The sequence below is a fragment of the Amphiura filiformis genome, chromosome 11 (assembly GCF_039555335.1).
Source record: "Amphiura filiformis chromosome 11, Afil_fr2py, whole genome shotgun sequence".
Taxonomy (NCBI): domain Eukaryota; kingdom Metazoa; phylum Echinodermata; class Ophiuroidea; order Amphilepidida; family Amphiuridae; genus Amphiura; species Amphiura filiformis.
The window spans coordinates 4,959,221-4,979,597 of record NC_092638.1 but is presented as its reverse complement, the minus strand read 5'-3'; the positions used below and the strand labels follow the sequence as shown (position 1 = coordinate 4,979,597).

General features: G+C 41.0%; 1 protein-coding gene across 2 annotated transcripts in view; it reads left to right on the top strand.

The window, feature by feature from the left end:
• LOC140164247 (ubiquitin carboxyl-terminal hydrolase 32-like) overlaps positions 1 to 20,377 on the top strand; it is a 62,432-nt gene that overhangs the window by 19,555 nt on the left and 22,500 nt on the right. The window contains exons 6-15 of one of the 2 annotated variants that reach the window (XM_072187516.1): positions 5,693 to 5,824; positions 6,998 to 7,105; positions 10,401 to 10,516; positions 13,751 to 13,909; positions 14,498 to 14,665; positions 15,519 to 15,812; positions 16,298 to 16,438; positions 17,215 to 17,335; positions 17,956 to 18,158; positions 18,956 to 19,112. In XM_072187516.1, coding sequence (XP_072043617.1) covers positions 5,693 to 5,824; positions 6,998 to 7,105; positions 10,401 to 10,516; positions 13,751 to 13,909; positions 14,498 to 14,665; positions 15,519 to 15,812; positions 16,298 to 16,438; positions 17,215 to 17,335; positions 17,956 to 18,158; positions 18,956 to 19,112 — 1,599 coding nt within the window. Of the gene's footprint in view, positions 1 to 5,692; positions 5,825 to 6,997; positions 7,106 to 8,929; positions 8,995 to 10,400; positions 10,517 to 13,750; positions 13,910 to 14,497; positions 14,666 to 15,518; positions 15,813 to 16,297; positions 16,439 to 17,214; positions 17,336 to 17,955; positions 18,159 to 18,955; positions 19,113 to 20,377 lie in introns of those variants that run through there. The other variant, XM_072187514.1, reaches the window with a different exon arrangement.

Here is a 20,377-nt window from a genome sequence, read left to right as displayed (position 1 = left end):
ACCAGGCCAGCCGGCATGGGGCTAACCCAGATCTTGATCAGGGTAGGCCCGTGCTGCTAGCGCTTAGGACGACGGCTGCGAGAGCATGCGGACCCAGTGGTGCCATGGCGGATACCTCAGGGTCTTGCGGGAGTACTCCTCTTCTGCTGGCAGGTAGTCGGCGAGCCACACAGTGGTTATGCCTTCTTACCCGCTTTCAGATGCCCGTCCTCAGTTACCGTCATCATCGGAGCATGATACGGATACTGTGGGCGAGGGAAAGGAGTCGAAAGCTGAGTCAGGTAGTGACATCACTACAATCTCCTTCCCCCGCTGCCCCGCGAGGGGAGCAACAGCACTGATCTTCCTCCGGACACCCCTAAGGGGAGTCCATGGAGGAGGACCAGGGATCCTTTCAGTAGGATGCTCAGCTGCTGCTTCCTCACAGGGGACGCCTGCACTCTCATTCCCGCAAACCTCACGGGTAGATATCGTGGGCTGTCGAGCTCAGTAGAGCTATGACGCCGCGTGCTTGCACGCTTCCTCTGCGTGTAACACGGAGGACCACGGGACCTACCTGAGGGGATCCGAGAGGGACCCAGATGTCGCAAGCGGCGCCAGACAACATCTGAGCTCTTCCGCGAGGTGAGCCTATTAGCGGTGCTAACAGCTAGCCTCAACGAGAGCTCCATGGGCCTAGCCCATAGGGTGTCCACTCAGCGCCGGGTGGGGCCTGCCACTCCAATCGCTCAACGCGATGGAAAGGCATGGTCCTTTTTCTCTTTTTATGCTTCTGCGCTACGGGGCACGACCGTGCAAAGAAGCTACCAACGGGAGCACTCTGAAGAAGTCGGAAACTGCCCTTACCATGGGTAGGAGCTCCGACTTCAGCAGGCCGTGCACCACCAACAGTACCCGAGCCCACTACCTCTGCAGCACCCATTTCTGGGAGGCGCAAGGGTAGCACAGGAACAGCTGGCAAGCCCCGAAGAAGAGCAAGCGCTCTTCCAAGGGAAGCTAGGCAGAGCATTCCTGGGGGCTCAGCGTTTTCCACAGGGGATCTCCCAGTGGATTCGACCGCTTATGGCTTTCACCCAGAGGTGGGAAACCATCTCTTTGAGCGCCTGGGTATGGTCAGTGGTGAGTGGAGGTTACAGACTGGCAACCCAGTCTCCCCACATTCGCCTGCACATTTCAGAGGTCCACAGTAGTGCCGTCAGACGGCCCCCAGCGTCGGGCACTACTGACAGGGATCACACAGCTTCTCACGGCGGGCGATTGTCCCGGTCTACCCCCGTTCTACGGTGATCTTGGAGCCATTGGCTCCAAGGAAGACCGGCGACGGGAGCCCCATACGGAACCGCAGGCTGTTGAACACGCTCTTCAGGCCCAAGAGGTTCAGAATGGGGACTCTCGCCTCGGTGCTAGCCTGCCCCATCAGGGGCATGGGAACAGCATCGCTAGATCTCTCGGACGCCTATCTGCATATGCCAATCGCCTCTCAAGATCGGAGGCATCTGCGCTTCTAGGTACAGGATCAAAATTACCAGTTTGATACCGGCCATCCGGCCTGTCCATCTCTCCCAGGGTGTTTAACACTCTCGGTCAGAGCGGTGGCAGCGTACCTGAAGCACAGGGGTGTCAACATCAGTTGCTACCTGGACGTTTGGCTCATATACGGACGCACTCCACTGAAGACTACGGGTCTCATGGGGTTGATAGTCCGTGGGTGCGGGACCCTGGATTTTTGATCAGCTCAAAAAAAGTCCAGCGTGGTCCCGACGCAGACACCACTATTTGTAGGGGCCCAGATCACCCTCACGGAGGGGTTCGCGGTGCTCTCACCCGAGCGGGTGACGAACATGGTGCGGTGTGCCTGACTCTTGGCCGAGTCTCGGGCAAAACCCGCTGTGGCATGGATGAAGGTGGTAGGCCTAATGGCCAGTATGGTAGACCTCGTACTGTACTGCCGTTTCTACGTTAGGCTTACCCAACTACACCTTCTAGCCTGCTTGCAGGCCCAGTCGTCACCAATATCCCTCGCGTTCCGTTGTCGGAGATCGCGCGAGAGGAACTCTGGTGGTGGACCCATCAGCCCAATTTGACCCAGGGTGTCAGGTTTCCTGCACCCCGGTATGTCACGTGGTGACGACCATAGCCAAAACGGGCTGGGGGTCCACATCCACGGAGACTCCGCCTCGGGCCTATGGGGGCCATAGAGACAGAGTTTCACATCAACCTCCCTGCGCTACGAGGAGGTGATCGTGGAATCACATACCGTTGTCCTGACGGATAACACAACCGTGGTAGCCTACCCCAACAGACAAGGGGACTCCGGGCCACCACGATTGAGCCTGTATGCACGACACCTGATAGGGTGGTGCAAGTTCAGGCAGATTACGATGAGAGTGATACACATCGCGGCGTCACCAGCATCCTCGCGCACAATCTGTCACGAGGAAGGGTGTCGGGACCAGCAGAATGGTCCCTTGTTCGCATGAGGTCGCTCAGACGATCTTCAAGGGATGTACCACCCCACGAAAGATCTGTTCGCATCTCATCGCAATCATCCACTGCCGGTGTACTGCTCAAGGGTCGCGGACCCCAAGCATTCACCGTGGACGCTCTGTCCATAGACTGGGGAGGATGACAGCTTATGCAGTCCCTCCGATCTCACTACTCATGAGGGTGGTGGCCAAGATCGGGTGGGAAGACTGCATTGTCATTCTGCTAGCGGCAAGGCCGCGGGCACTCCCCGAGGTACCAGATCTACCCCGGATGCCCGGAGCGGAGGTACCCAGTCTATCACTAGAGCACCTGCAGTTAGCTGCATGGCCCTTACCAGGGAACGCGCAGCGGAGGGATACTTTTCATCAGAAGCTGTTTTTCTCATCGCCGGGGCTAGACGAAAGTCTATCCTCCGTACGTATAGCCAGAGTCTGGCTCCATACTACGCTTGGTGCAATGAGACAAATAGCTCCCCCGCTAGAGCCTCTGTGCTGCTAGTGCCGGAGTTTCTGACAGAAAAGTTCCAAGCAAGACTTCAGCGGGCCACTGGGGCCAGCTATAAGTCAGCTGTCCTCTCCATTCACCGAGGTTTCGAGACGTGTCGACTATCATAGCCGATGGTTACCTTATTTGTTTAAGCCTCGACCGTATGTTCAACGAGTGTCTACCAAAAGGAAAGTGATCCTCCTAAGGGATCCCAACACAGTCTTAGATTACTTTAAGGGTCACCTTTTGACCTTCCGTCCAAAAGCGACGCTTAAATACGTAACTCTCAAGATGGCTTTCCGGTTTGGCGTTGGCTTCGGGACGGCGGTGCTGAGTTGCACACGGTCTCGAGGTTAGCTTCCGTGTTCACAAACACTGGAGCGACACTGTTTCGGCGCTCTGTTCTCGTGACTTCGAACGGGCGCGGTGCATACCGACATTCGTCCCTCTCCAATCCCCAGGGTTGGGCAAGGTTCGGCTGAAGCCAAAGATAGGCTGGGGTGTCCGATAAGGCGCTGCAGCACTATTTCTTCCGAACACAAGCCTTGCGAGGACTCACGACCGCATTCATCACCCTTACAGAGCCTTTTCGGTCCAGCCGCTGTCGCAATGGCTGGTCCAGGTGTTGGTGGGGTCCGGGGATCGCGAAGGTTTCGCGTCCCACGACCCACTCGACACGAGCTATCTCATCATCTTGGGTATACCGCTCGGTTGTCCCTTGAGGAGATCTAGCAGGCGGTGTCCCGAAGCCACCTTCGCCTTCTCTCTCACGATACTTCCGCTTACGTTAGTAATCAGAGACGGGCGGAGGTTTACCGGACATTGTTCGGGCGATCATAATACGGTGGTGTACGGGTACCAGGTTTTCAGACTATACAGAATACTCAGCATGGTAAGAACCAGTGTCGCTATTCTTAACCACCAAACTTATTAAGTAAGGAGGTTTATGTCTGTGATCGCGTGGTCTTTTTTGTTTTCCCGACCGCTGGGGAAAATATTTTCTGACCTCGCGAAAACCATCGTTACCGCTCCCGATCCCTGATCAGATGCTGACCAATCTTGTACCTCCATCCGTCGGTTACTTGCTAGATCGATCTTTCAGATGTTGATGCAAGAAGTATCTTAATCAACATCGGAAACGGTAAGATCGACCGGTGTACTGAGTCTAGTCCCAAACAAAAATGTTTGGTAGACTCATAACCGTGCGATCTTACCTTTCGATGTTGATTATCCCGGACCCGCCACCCCTACAAGTTTGGTCCGAGTAGGGGATCCCATGTCGGATAAGGGATTTATCATATGGTGTGACGTCACCTTTTGGGTGAGTCCACCGGGGATCGGGGTTTTTGTTATTTATTCATTTATGTGGGACAAAATGACTATTGGTTTTTCCGCATCTCGGGATCGATGCAAGAAGTATCTTAATCAACATCGGAAAGGTAAGATCGCACCGGTTATGAGTCTACCAAACATTTTTGTTTGGGACTATTCTGTCTTTAACTGGATATATATCGAGAAGTGCAAGGTGGATATACTAATATACCTTGGGATGTAAATGGTGAGTACAATTTAGAATGCCTAGTTGAGATGGATTTCACAAATAAATATAAAATAGTTACCAAAATCACAAAAGCTAAGCTTACGGAAAACTACCCAATATGGTGGTATAGGTGACAAGAAATACAATTTTTTTCAACATTGCTGTAGTATGGTTGTGGTAACCTGTTACCTATGGCTTAATTAAGTTTCAGTGAAATAATGTCGCAAGTTAAAAATACAAAATATAGCTCAACATTGAAAATAGAAGCATTTTAACCAGTTCCTTTTTGATAGTTGTGGAGCACCAAGTTCATGAAGTCATAAAAGAAATCAGGAACCACTTATTCCCATTTTACATATCAACTTTATTTCCCTAACGTGTTAGCAACACATATCCAAAATTTTAACGAAATCCGTTGATATTAAGCTTTCCAAAATGAAGTGAATTTAAATCATCAGTGATGTACCACCTTTTGGCTTCTACTTTTAAAAGCATGTAAGCTACGTTGATACCGATGCCACCAATAAAACGAGAAGATTTGCCCCTTCATTTTGCATACCACTTTGTCCAATTTTTTTTTGTAATTTCTTCACAAAATGCAAAAAATGCAAAACAAAATCAATGGGTGTAGTACCCCCTTAAGGAAGGGATACAATGTAGTTTAGGATTTTCTGATTGTAAAATAAGTATTAAAAAAAAGACCACCCAAAATGAATTATCAATAATATACTTGTGGATGGGTCAGTAGCAGAAAGACCTATGTTAATTTGCTGCTGCATGTATGTGTATATATGATTGGCTGTGATGTGTATGGTCAATGCATATGTATATTGAGTGAACTCATACATACCACAGGCAATCTTACTCACAGCTGTTATGGGACATATTTTTTGTGCCGCTGAATGAGCCATTGCTCTGGTAGTGCCTGGGTGACCCAGCTGTTCTCAAGCCAATCCAAGTTATGTAATTGCCTAGGTGTCCTTGACAAATTGCATTTGATCAGTTACCTTATCAAATTCTATATTCAAGGGACTGACAGCCTTTGATTGTCCATTTTTGTCCTCCCAAATTTCCAATTTTTCAATTTCGTCATGATGGTATATCAAATGATTCACCATGAAAGCAGTAGAATGTTACCTTATGACAACTTTTCATGTCATTTCATCTCTTTTTTTACAGTGGAAGAAGCTGATATTATTGAGCTTGAAAAGAAGTACTGGGTGCTACAAGCGCAATCTAAATCTGGTCGTTTTGATTTGGATACATTTATTCCTCTCATCTCACCACCAATGCCATCAGATTTATGTGAAGGTAAGTAATTTTTACTATATGCCATTGTAATAAGATATTTGTGGTAGCTTTTTACCCTTTTCACCCAACTATATCATGAAATAAGACACTGATACCTTGAGATATTCATCTTTTCTTCTCATTTTGGGTAGTAAATGGTCATAGTGATATGTCATCAGCCATCTTGCACTCAACTTGCATGTGTCCAATTTGCAATTGTACTTGTAGGTATATCAGCAGTCTAAAAAGTAACCGCCTGCCATTGGCTGTAACTTTTTGACTGGGCCGGTAACTTTCCTGACTAGCAATCTAGTGGACTATGCCATAGTCGATTTTTGATAAATAAAAGCATGTTATTAATGTTAATCATGATGAAAGCATTCAGTTGAACTCGAAATTATACTGATATTTATAACATCAAAATACTAGTATAAAATTGTTATGAAAAAGTTTATATAATTATATTAGTGACAGTAAAAGTAAAGTGTACGTAGGCTTATATTATTGAATGCAACATATCATAATGTCATAATTGTATTGGCACTTCAGTACTGAACAATTCTGATTTTAGAATCTGCCAGGTTAAAAATCGACTTTCAATTTTAAACAGGATTTTGAACGGGCAAAGTCCCTTACACTCACACTGTCAATCATACTTGTTTATCAATCAAATTTAACCGCAAGCAAATTCATGTTCATGCAATTACACAACACAAAGGCCGCATACTTGTGTACCATGTAGTTATTAATGGTAATGACAGGTACCCAGAGGATTTAAACCATAAGGAGATCTGGGCGACCAATCACAAGCCAGATCCATTTAAAGATGCATTACATCATGGCCAATTTTAGTAGGCCAGATTTCCGACAATCTCATCCATAGAAGCTCATAGACAGTCGTGTTAAGCATGCAAACCGCAATGCAAAGTCAGTAGTCCACTTGGGAAGCTAACAAACAGAAGGAGTAGGGTGACTGAAAAGATCAGATGTGAAAATCTATCAATTGTGCACTCATTGATTAAATCAGAGTTTTAAGCTTAAATACAATATCCAGACTATGCACAATGGGCAAGTGGACTACGGGGTAGTCTAGCAATCTAGTTGCCCGCCCCGCTGGCCGGTACATTTTTAAATATTCATGAATGCATCATCAATCTGTCATTATTATTTGTTATATTTGATTTCAATCAACAGGTGTATTCCATGCATTTGATGAGAACTGTGACAATCATATTGATTTAAAAGAGATGGCATGTGGACTGTCAGCTTGTTGTAGGGGTCCACAGGCTGAGAGGCAGAAATGTGAGTATATGTATGTATTGATTTAAAAGAGATGGCATGTGGACTGTCAGCTTGTTGTAGGGGTCCACAGGCTGAGAGGCAGAAATGTGAGTATATGTATGTATTGATTTAAAAGAGATGGCATGTGGACTGTCAGCTTGTTGTAGGGGTCCACAGGCTGAGAGGCAGAAATGTGAGTATATGTATGTATTGATTTAAAAGAGATGGCATGTGGACTGTCAGCTTGTTGTAGGGGTCCACAGGCTGAGAGGCAGAAATGTGAGTATATGTATGTATTGATTTAAAAGAGATGGCATGTGGACTGTCAGCTTGTTGTAGGGGTCCACAGGCTGAGAGGCAGAAATGTGAGTATATGTATGTATTGATTTAAAAGAGATGGCGTGTGGACTGTCAGCTTGTTGTAGGGGTCCACAAGCTGAGAGGCAGAAATGTGATTATATGTATGTATTGATTTAAAAGAGATGGCGTGTGGACTGTCACCTTGTTGTAGGGGTCCACAGGCTGAGAGGCAGAAATGTGAGTATATGTATGTATTGATTTAAGGTGGCTGTGTACTCTCAGACATGCGTGTAGTAAAGGTGCAATAACTTTGTAATTATTCACATAAAAACATATAAAAGTATACATTTTTATGAAGGCAAGACATCAATAAATCTTAATATAAATACAGATTTGGGGTAAAAACAACAATTTTGAAGAAAATCACAAAAAGTGAGTTTTTGGCAATATTTGTTAGGTACATCATAACAAAAAACACTCTTTCCAAAATATTTTATTTTGTTTTTAGCTCAATCTTGAGGCTCCATTCCAAAAACGGTTTTTTTATTTTTTTGTTATTGTCCTTATTTTTGAGATATTGACCATATTAGGCATCAAAATGAACTTTTTAAAATTCAAAAACGCCTATTTGCACAAAATGATGCCCAAAATCGGAAATAGACCAAAATATAAAAAAATGAGAAAACCGTTTCTTGAGTCGATCATGCTTTTTACGATGATCATATTTGCTTACCTATAGATGCTGTATTTATTGAGTTATCGTGTACCTAAATTGTCATTTTACCGAGAAAATGAACATTGAAATAATGGCCGTTGAAGTTTAAAGTGGTCACATTTTGCACTTTCATCGAATCTCACAGGAGAATGCGACAGTTTTCGCTTTTGTAACTTATATTACGTGAACATCGTTTAAATCCACAGCCCCTTGAGAAGTTTGAGCTAAATCCATTCATAACTTGATATTTAAATCTGGGGAAAGAACTTGAAAAACCCCACATTTTATCAGCTAAAACGGAGCCATTTGACCACTAGGTTTTTGTGAAATCAGTGCTTCCGTGGTGTTTCCATAAGATGCGCCAAGATGCAGATAAGCATCGCGTTAAGCGTCAGCGTATTTGTGCGTTAACAAATTGCGCGATACACATAACGCGATGAGTTGTTGTAGCGTGTACCTTGCTGGTACAACAAAGATTTTCTTTCCTTTTCAATTTCAAACACGAGTGGAATAGTGAAATAAAATCCTTAAAATATTGCAGTTGGAGATTACTAATCTGGATTTTCATTCCTTGTATGTATAAAAAACATAACAAGGTACAAACATATCATAAAAACTCAATTTTGAGAAAGAAACAATGGCTAGAGTACACAGCCGCGTTAAAAGAGATGGCGTGTGGACTGTCAGCTTGTTGTAGGGGTCCACAGGCTGAGAGGCAAAAATGTGAGTATATGTATGTATTGATTTAAAAGAGATGGCATGTGGACTGTCAGCTTGTTGTAGGGGTCCACAGGCTGAGAGGCAGAAATGTGAGTATATGTATGTATTGATTTAAAAGAGATGGCATGTGGACTGTCAGCTTGTTGTAGGGGTCCACAGGCTGAGAGGCAGAAATGTGAGTATATGTATGTATTGATTTAAAAGAGATGGCGTGTGGACTGTCAGCTTGTTGTAGGGGTCCACAGGCTGAGAGGCAGAAATGTGAGTATATGTATGTATTGATTTAAAAGAGATGGCGTGTGGACTGTCAGCTTGTTGTAGGGGTCCACAGGCTGAGAGGCAGAAATGTGAGTATATGTATGTATTGATTTAAAAGAGATGGCGTGTGGACTGTCAGCTTGTTGTAGGGGTCCACAGGCTGAGAGGCAAAAATGTGAGTATATGTATGTATTGATTTAAAAGAGATGGCGTGTGGATTGTCAGCTTGTTGTAGGGGTCCACAGGCTGAGAGGCAAAAATGTGAGTATATGTATAGAGGCCGGTCGAGTGCAGATCCGTCGGAACATGCATTCCAATACGGAATAAATGCTAACCTCATTGTGACATCATCCAAGCAGCAAAGTTCATTTCCCATTGAAAAAGCGTTATCCAACTGATCTGCAGTCGACTATTCTGTATATTTGTTGAATTGGGCTATTCCAGTTGAAATCATACCGCTATGGAAGACATGACCTTAATCTTCCACACAGGGAGTGTAAATTTCAAATAGTGTTATCTGAATGGGTGACTCCATTTGAAATCTGTTTGGGAGAATAAAAGGTCATGTCTTTCATAGGGGGTGCATAGATTTCAACTAGAATAGCACTTTGTCAGTGATATTTATGGTGCATAATGTCCCCAACCCCTATTCTTTCTGGAACTGACTGTGAGATATATGCAGTAACATTGTATTGGGTTTCGTAGATAAATATTTAGCCCCACTTTAGGGTCTCATTCTAAACAGTATCCCATTGGGTCCAGAGTTTGTAAGGTTAAAATTACATTTGCTTAGATGTAATTGATGATGGAAAAAACATATGTATATTTTTGTTGTTTCTTTGATTTCTTTTCTTTCTAATTTTCCCCATCTTGTTTTTTACTTTCTCTTTTTTTTTTTGGGGGGGGGAAGGTCCTTAGTTTCCCTATGGTGGACCACTGGATAAGCATTCCATGATCCCAGAAAGGAAAATGGACTACTTAATAGTAGCATTTGTACAGGGCATCAGTTTCGTGCCAGTTTGCGAGAATCTAAAAACATCTGAGTCACTTTACTTCCTGCATGATTCAATGAAAGAAGTTTATCCTCGCAACAAATATTACGAGAATCATTAGGAGAGTCTATTCTGTGATTCTCGTCGAATCTGAGGCCCTGTTATATTTCAGATGTTAACTAAAATGTATGTTTAGATTTGAAAAGCAATTAACTAATTGAATTTACCCACAGAAGTAGACAGGTGGTTTGTCAATTTTGTGATTGTATCTGTGCATTTCTTGATAATATTTCAGTTGTTGATTGCGTTCATTTATTCTTCATTTCCGTAGTTTGCTTCAAGATTTTTGATGCTGACCATGACGGTTTACTAAACAGGACCGAATTGGAAACAATGGTGAAAGCACTTATCAATGTGCGCAGAGAAAACAGAATTGGTTCAGAAATAGTGAGTAAACTCTCCTGGTTGGGAGTAATTTTCACATTGAGAGTAACTCTACAAATCGGGAGGAACTCTCCAGACCCTGGGCTCTATAGTCTGTATACCTTTCTCTAATCAGTAATATAGATATTGATCTCTAAATATCTCTAAATGTTAAGATGAGAAGTATATAAAAGTATGCATTTTCAGAAAGGAAATGATGCAAGGAATCCCGCTAGCATAACAGATTCCTGCAAAAATGAACAGTTTTTGAGAAAATCTCAAAATTTGATTTTTCTTTATTGACTCGAGAAGGTATACAGACTATAGACACTATCTTCTTGTAAAGAAAGAAAGCTTCAGTCTTCCAATCTTTGCATTTGCTTCAATTGCAAATGTATATAAGATTGCCCACTCAATGCGAGAGTGAACCTTTCACTTAAATTTGGTAAAATGTGTGAGCATAGGATCTACAGAAAGATGAATGTATATGTGACACGATCTGGTCCATGGGGGCCAAAGGCGGCAAATTTGAAACTGAGATAAAAGGTAAAAATATGGAGTAAAAATCAATAAAATACATAAGAAAATAGACATAAAAAAACTTCATAACTTTAGAACCAAGTATGCTAGACCTTTGGTGTTTTCAGTAAATGATTATAGTATGTATAATGTAATAATTATAGTAACTCAATTGTCAAAAATGCCGCCTTTGGCCCCCATGGACCAGATCGTGTCACATATAATGTGACCTGCTCCCATGAAGTGAGCATAAAGTTGCAAGTTTGTGTTTCAAAACCTTCCAATTGTTAAGTTGCTGTTCTTTGTTTGAAGACACCTGTATAGTCAGTGGTATGTCCTTTGTGAATGGGAAGATACTATGCTCTACTCTGTATTCAATTCTGTCCGTATTCACAAAGGACATAACCACTGCCAATATCGGTGTTTTCAAACAAAGAACAGCAACTCAACAGTTGGTACGTCTCGGAACTCCCAACTTGCGAGTGGGAGCAGGTGACATATTTCACTTCCTGAAACTCTCTCTTTCATACACTTTGGGTATCTTTGGTTTCATACCAAGTACATCATTAATATATATCATGCTTTTGAAGTGTTTTACTAATTTTCAAATCATGGTGACTAGATGCACTGGGTATCTCATTAATAGTAACATTATATTACTTAGATAATAGATATGTAGATGGAGAGTGCATTGGTCACATTCACACTAACATGATACAACTCATCATTTACTGAACTCGGATTATAATCGGTGTCATGAAGCCAGAAATATTACAATTTGATTTAACAGACTCTGTTTGCTTTACATTCAATGGTTAATCATGTACTTAATCAAGATAGCCAGACCTTTAAATTCAGTGATTACTTCTAATTCCCTTTACATGATAACAAACCATACAGCTTGGGCACCAGAACCAAATTTGTTCGATCTTTGGATCGACTGTCGATGCTGCTTCAATGCATGTTATTAATGAACTAATTTATAAGAATTAATGCTAAATTTATATTGGTCAATATCAATACATACTAAGATTCATATGTTATCACAATTAACAATAGTCAATTAATTGATTTCATAAATAATAAGGATCGACCAAACATCGAAAGTTGATCGAAAAATGAATAGAAGGAAAAAATACCATGTAATTTTTATCAATTTAGGACTGACCTACTTCTAACTTGCACCTGCATAGAAAACTAACATGGATTATTAACTGTATCACGTAGCGTGCCTCTGGTAGATTCCACCCTTCAACATGAAAAGAACATTAGACTCATTCTTGACACTTTAATAATTCATGCTCAGGGTTGTAGAAGAGCAAAACACAAATTTTTTTAGGGAGGGTGATACCCCTGGAGCTTATTCCCTGATCACTCCCGTTCACTTAAGATTGTGTCCCGAACCATTCATGGACTTAAGCAATTTAGAGCCCACCACTATAATCAGGCTACCTATAACCCTGTTCATGCTGCTGCCACTGCAAAAAAACAGAATAATGATTTTATTCCAACTACCTCTACTACTGCTGTGTTTCAGACCCTTTAAGATAGTGATTATCCCCTATTAGCTCCACATTACACCAGGGGTCGATTCACTAACAGTTTTCATACATCAAAAGTTGTTTTTTCCATGTAACTCCAAACCCATATAGTTCTAATATATAAACGTATGGAAGAGTTACAAATGGTTTAGCACCTACATTGGGTATAGAACTTATACATCACAACTGTCAGTGAAATGGACTTTTCCAGTTGAAATTCATACACCCTCTATGGAACACATGACTGTAATCTTCCACACAGGGGAATGTGAATTTCAAATGGGGTTACCTGAATGGGTAACTCCATTTGAAATCTACACTCCCTGTGTGGGAGATTAAGGTCATGTCTTCCATAAGGGGTGTAAGGGTTTCAACTGGAATAGCATATTTGACCCCTGGTTGAGGTGAGACAAGTGAAATTGCCTTGCCCAATGTGTGCAGTATTTAGGTTGTCTTGAGGTTTCTAACCCCAATCCCAAACTAATTATGAGTTAAGCCCTTTACCTCTGCACCACATAGCCCTCTCATACAATGTGCAAATTACATGTCACCAGATAAGTAACAGTCAGTAACTTTGCCATCTTACACAGGTCACTCAAGTGTTCTAATCCATATTATACCCACTCTTTTTACCCCCATCATCACATCATATCCCATTATATTCACCTCCATTTGCATGAATCTTCCTCTCACAAATAACTATGCATTTCTTGACACACTGTCCTTCTTACAATGATAAACTCTTTCCCTTGTTCTAACTTCAAAATCTAATTTCAAATTGGATTTCCTCAATCCGCTTGCAACGTTGTTTCCTCTAAAATGCATGTCAAATTTTATTTTATGTCAATATTTTCCCTTCAATTTTGATTTTGATTTTGCCAATCTTTTCTACGACAACTTGTTGATCTCTTCCACAATCCCTTATGGCAACTCTCATTGCCATACATGTAATACTACACTATTGGCTACTCTGTATGTATGCCAACCAACAATAAATTTGCTGTGTGCACTTTCTATACTTCAATTTTAATTTTGCCAATCTCTTCTACGGCAACTTATCAATCTCTTCCACAATCCCTTATGGCAACACTCATTGCCATGCAATTTGCTGTGTGCATGTGCATTTCTATAGTCCTCTGTAACCCACCCTACTCATGTGCAGTCATCATACAATCCATTCCCGGGATCCTCCCAACAGGATTTCAAGGCCGTGGAGAACCTCAACCCCGCCTCCATTGCGACGGACATCTTAAGTCATCACGACGGCGACAATGATGGTGCTATTACAGCGGAAGAGTTTCAGGTTTGGGCGGTTAAGAATAGCCTTCCTGATGATTTCTATAAGCTACTATTTCAGGTGAGGAATAAAGCGGTATTAATTATTGATTTTTGTTTATGGGGGTGTGTGCATGTTTACCTTCAACTGAGGACACACAAAAGACTAGATTTAATCTGTGGACCTAGCTTGTTGCGGACAGGTGTGGGGTGCGTACGTACGTGCATGCCTGTACAGTACATATGTGGGTGTGTGGCGAGTGTCGTAAATGTGACATCTTGTGTTGATTCTTAGGTGTAATATGGGACTTATGTGGACAGGAGAGATTATTTTGTATGTTTTTGTGTACGTGTGTAAGTACAATGTTTGTGGGGGAGGGTGCATACAACATTCATGGCAAGGCTGGGCATGTGTTGTGTACATGCTGGTGTGTGTGTGGGGGATACATGACTGTGAAAACGTGAACACAATTTCATATAGAGCTAAAAAAGCTCTTTGAGATCTGTTAGTTTACCGTCATGATACTCATAAATGAATGTTTGTATTACTTGTTGCTTAAGGCAAAAGTTATAAAACTTTTTAAAATCACTTTCTTTATCCCATGATATTCATTGAAACACATAAAGTTGATTTCTTATGGATTTTAATAATGAATAAACTCTTTTTCAGATTTGTCACATTATACTGGGTCTAAGGCCGGCAAACAAAGAGGAAGAAAGAGATATAATCATGGGTTGGGTGGACAGGGACAAGAGGCGAGGATTACGTCTTACACAAACATGGTATCTTATATCAATGCCTTGGTGGAGACAATGGAACAATTATGTTAATAGTAAGGTAAGTATACTTAACAAAGACATGGCAATATATACAGGCTGTATCAAAATGATTGGTACCCATCAATCTTTATATTTATTGAAAGGCCTGCCTCTTCCATATGCAGCATTGGATACTCTTGACATGTTTAAAATGTATAGTTTACAAATTATTTGGATCTCATGTTGAATTTTGATGTGTCAGACTCATCTATTATCAAATTGATGGGTACAAATCATTTTGGTACAGCCCACTAAGTAGAGAGAGATGACAGTGTCACAAACATGACTTGATAAAGTTATGAACCCGCAAAGCTCCTTTCTAGGATCAATGCTGGTTGAATTATCAAACTCAGCCTCAAAGAACTACTTTCATTGGTTACAAAGAGGGCTATATCTTGTATTGAGCCAATCAGATATATCCTAAGAATAGTCAGCAGGGTTGAAACTTAAACTTGCTAAGAGGTCTAAAAGCTCTATTTTGATTGGTTACTCAGATGATTATATCAACCAATCAGTAACGATGTAAGAAAGGCAGATCTCATAGGGTTAAAAGCAGTGATTTGTTAAATAAGAAAGCGCCAAAATCAGAAAATCCAAAAATATCCAAAAAAAAAAAATCAAGATTTTTTTTTTCATTTTTGTATCAAATTTATTTTAGATTATCTGTTATAAGACAGAAAGCGACAGTCCATAAAGGATATAATTTGAGATTTTAGTCAATGATTTACAACAACAGGCAATTGATGGCAGCTTGGCAGTTTACAACAATGCCTGATGAAAATTGTGGAGACTTTATTCTTCACTTAAATAAATGACTTAATAAATTGAAATGTACACCTTCTAATATATTTATTGGTTGACTTGATCCACAGTTTAATACAGGCGTCCAAAAAGCAAGCTCCTTCTCCAGTCCTTCACACAGTTCATCACGTTCCAGCAATCAAGCCTGGAGCGACGTCAAGCCTAGAAGTCCACTCTCGTTACGACGGAATCACATATCCAATTCGGCAGAAACGCTACCAAGGACGGCAAACAATAACTTGGGCAGTCCGCGATCATCGCCTAAGAGGCTGCAGGGAAGCAGTAGTAGTATGGTTGGTCCAACGGTTCCATCTAAACCAGGTCCTATTGATAACACGCCACTTATCATGCCTGATGCTAGAAAGGTAGGTGGATAATACAAATAAGAAATCAGATACAGGTGACATATATGCCAATGGCGGCCTATTTGTTTATCAATACCGTTATTACTAGCTTGACACTTTAGGGAGAGTGTGATAGAATGGTTCAGGTCCTTGTCTTTTGTGTACGAGGTCCCTGGTTCAATTCCCAGTGGTGATGACTTTTTGGGATTTTGACTTTGGGAAAGAATGCCTGTATTTAATTGTCAACATCTGTTGATTTAATTCAGACTTCTGCTCTCCCCATGGTTCATTTATAATTGCGTAAATGAACCATGAAAATGAACCATGAAAGTACTCCATCCTTCACAGGAGATGTTAAACCGTTGGTCCTCTGGCTGGTGGTCTGAAACTTGTTTCAATTTTTTTGGACAGCAAGGTCTATCTTCTATGTAACCCCATGCTCAGTTCTTTTTAAAACAATGCGACATATTTTTCCTCACCATTTTTTCACATGTTGTCATCCACAGGTTAACACATTAACTAACGAAGGTGGGAGATTAAAAAGACACCCAGCCTTGGTTCGAACCAGAGACTATGACATCTTGCCAGACCCAGTGTGGAAAGCTTTAGCCCAGTGGTATGCTGGTGGTCCTGCGTTACCTAGAAATGTGAGTACATATAGAGTCAATAACAAGCTACTAGTGCCTAGTTATCTTGGTGTTTTTATTCGTCAACTGTGAGGTATACTGTTTTTGCAAAGCCCATCCATCTGTACCTCTATGGATTCTGTAGCTCTTGAATGTATAGGCGGATTTACTTAGGATATTCTATGAAATCTACAACAAGGAATTCTATGAAACAAGGAAATCTATGAAACAAAAAAAATGAAACCCTATTCAGTGTCTTAGCTATTCAATGTCTTAGCCTGTCTGTCCATCATTTAAAATGGAGAGTTTGGAATGAGCAAAATTATTGCCTTTCAGATGCTACATTATAATTGCATGTGTTGAGAAATGCTATTGATATATTTAGTAGACCAGATCACCAGATTTGCAAAACAAGACCATAGCAACACATATTTGAACTCTTTGAACCCCCAATGGGCTGTAGAAGTCTAGTAAATGTTTTAAAGGTCAAATTAGGACAGGGCTGTTGAAGTCTGGTTAAATGTTTTACAGGTCAGGCAGGTTTATAATGCTGGGCAAATCTCAATTTCTAGCTAAGACGGTGACACTATTTGTTCAGATTTTTGGGTGGATCGGGAAAGGGCAATACAAATTTCTAGTCATTAAGGATATATTGATTTGAATTTTTTCTCATTTTGGTTAGATAAGATAAGATTGCAGGCTACCTTCAAAGTAGATGGTGTGAATTCTATGGTACATATGTAAGTTTGTCAAATGTGATGATCAAAAGTTTTATCTATTATTGTTATTTTGTTTAGGTTATTGTGCCTTCACAAGGAGACCCAACACCTCAGTTAGAATTATATCCAATTAGTGTGAAATTACTTAGACATCAGACCAATCAACAGAGACAGAATACATGGAATGGAGTTAATATCGGTAAGTATGTAGGGGTGTGCGTACTGCGTAGTGTGTTAAGGGTCATCTAAATATTGTTGGTCAAAGTAGCCAAAAAGATCAATTTTCATTGTCTAAATCAATACATTATTGAAAAATAACACCTTGGTGTTTTGCAGAAGTTCAGCTTACAAATCATATACCTTGAAAACTTGCATGATTATTGTTGTTAATGAGTTATGTACATTTTACAGGTGATGTTGTTTCAGCCCTCTTTACAACATCACACAAGAACCACAGGACCTACAAGAGTATATCTGTGATATTTGAATCCTACATGCTCGCTATGAAATGATCAGTGCAATTTTTGCCAAAGCTTGCTACCATTCGCAGGATGCTGCGAACAACCAAATCACAACAGTTGAAAATAGTTACTAACCCTAAGTTTTCTCAGAATATGGCATGGACATTTTTGCATTTCGATCACTTTTTCAATGAAAAATTGTGGGCTGGGGGCATTTATTACAGACAATAATGTTACTGAAAAGCTGTGCTTAATACTTATGGTAACCTCAATTGTTTGGATCTTGTGAAGGCCCTGTAATATGCATACTACAATGTGTTGTTAACATCGTCTCTATGTATCCTTTCATTTTTTCTAGGGAGTGTCTCAATCAGCTCAGGTGGTATTAGTTTTGGGCAATCAAACAACACAACTAACAACACCCCAGCTGCACCAAAGCGTTATCTTGCGTATACATCATCATTCAGTAAGATGCATACATTACAACAGGTCTACGAGTTCTTATCGGCAAGGCTAAGGATACGCACAGAAGAAATGAGACTATGGAATCTCAGAGATGAGGTAAGTCACTTTACATATACACCATCATTCAGTAAGATGCAAGCATTACAGCAGGTCCTATCATTTACTCTCAGGAATTCAAAATGAGCATAAGTTTCAGTGACTCAACCACGACAATGCACTCACAGGGAGTTAGTGGACGCAGCAGATTTGTGGGATTACACAGGCATCTAAAATGGAACATTGTGTTCATTCAATTGAATTTTTTGAGTATTTTCTTAGGATACGCACAGCAGGAAAAATATGACTGTCATCACCTTGTGAGATGCACATGTTGCAGTTTCTCTCAGTTGTCTTTAGCATAAGTAAATCTCTTTTGGGGGTGCAGAAGGTTTGAAGACATGACGTAGAGTCAAGTTGTTATAGCTAGGCATTATAAAGCCATCAAAAAACGAGATCACTGGATAAAGAAAGATTCGATCGAGTGATTTTCTGATATTGGAGCAATGGGCTATTCCAATTGAAATGTATACACCCCTTATGGAAGACATTAATCTCCCACACAGGAGGTGTAGATTTCAAATAGATTTCTTATTCATTCAGGGAACCCCATTTGAAATTCGCACCCACTGTGGGGAAGATTAAGGCGATGTCTTCGATAGGAGGGGTGTATGGATTTGAACTGGAAAACCCCATTATGAAGCGTTTTTCTACTAACAAATTCTATTCAATGTGTCGGCCGTTACTCAACCAGGTATCCAGGTTCAGTAGAAAGTGACCAAAATCAAAATCCCTGAGCAGAAACATGCTATAAACCACTAGTATAATGCATAATTAAAATTCTGTTCTGTTCATAGAATAACCCAGTGTTGCTTGAGGATGATAGCATTACCATGGAGCAAGCTGGTATCGTAGAAGACCAGAGTATTCTTATTGAAGTACGCAACAAAGACTTGAGCTGGCCAGAGGAAATGTCGCTATTAGCAAAAATAAAACAGGATAAACAAAGACAAAGTAAGTATGAAGTTTGTAGATTTGGCTCATTAAAAAGAGAGAGAAAAGACAGTTTTGGCTAAAGTGGGATTTGAAGGGACAAATTGGAATATGTAAGATTGCTTAATTGCATGTGTACAATATCCATTCCAATAAACACCCATGTCCCTATTAAAGCCATATTATAACATTTGCTGAGGAGGACGCCCTCACTGATTTTTTTAAATTCATTTTTTACACGATTATATTGTACATTATTAACCAATATACCCTGCAAAAGTCAAGACTCTAGGTGCTGTAGTTTTGTCAAAATCCGAGATTTTGAATAAAACAATGGAACCGGCGTTTTATTATTACGATGGAATTATTAGTCGAACACATACACGATGTTCATAACACACAGTACGTACACGGCGTGCGAGACGGTGATCTGCATAATAAAGGGTCGTACCATAACATGACCGAAGGAGTGGTACGTATTGGCGACATATGCGTTGGTAGTAAATTCCAATTTGTTTTGCTTTGCCGTAGTTGTTCGGCTAAAATAAAAGGTGATATATCTGACAGTAAAAACTAACATTTTATGGCAAAGAAATGCTAATCTATTTTTGGCTCCAAGCTTGCTTGACGAGCCATCGTGATCGCGCTAAGTGGACGGTGTATTTTGCTTCATTTTTCGGCCACTTCCGATGGTGCTTTTTTATGCTAAGGTTATTTCTGTGTGCGATATGTGCTTTTAAAATTGAGTTCTAACTTTCGATAAGTTATTTTTCAATCGATTGCACTCCATATTGGGTTGAAATGAGGTGGGGAAAGTAGTTATTTTATGAAAGAAAAGTCCGAAATCGTCATAAGAAACGAGCAATTTCAATCCCTTTGCTTGGTTCCCTGTGTGTGCTAGAGATTATTTTGGTCCGTATAATTTATGTTGCGAGAAGATGACGGAAATAGACGGATTGCACTATTTTTCTTTGTCAAGTCAAGTGCACCTGTTATCTGAACACGGACCGAAAGTCATGCAAGCTCTTCAGTATTTCATCACGCTCTTTGTAGATTTAATTGTTAGAAACAGTCAATTAAACCATATTGTGGACATGATTCTGAGGAGAAATTATATTTTCAATTTGATTTACCCTCTTCGCAAAATTGAAAATTTTTCGTATTTTTCCATAGCAAAAACAGTCTAAATAAATGATGTTCCACTTTGCCCAACAATTTTATACTTCAGAATATCAAAGATTAATATGTTTTCTCCTGAAAAACAGCATAGTTTTTAGGCCAGGACT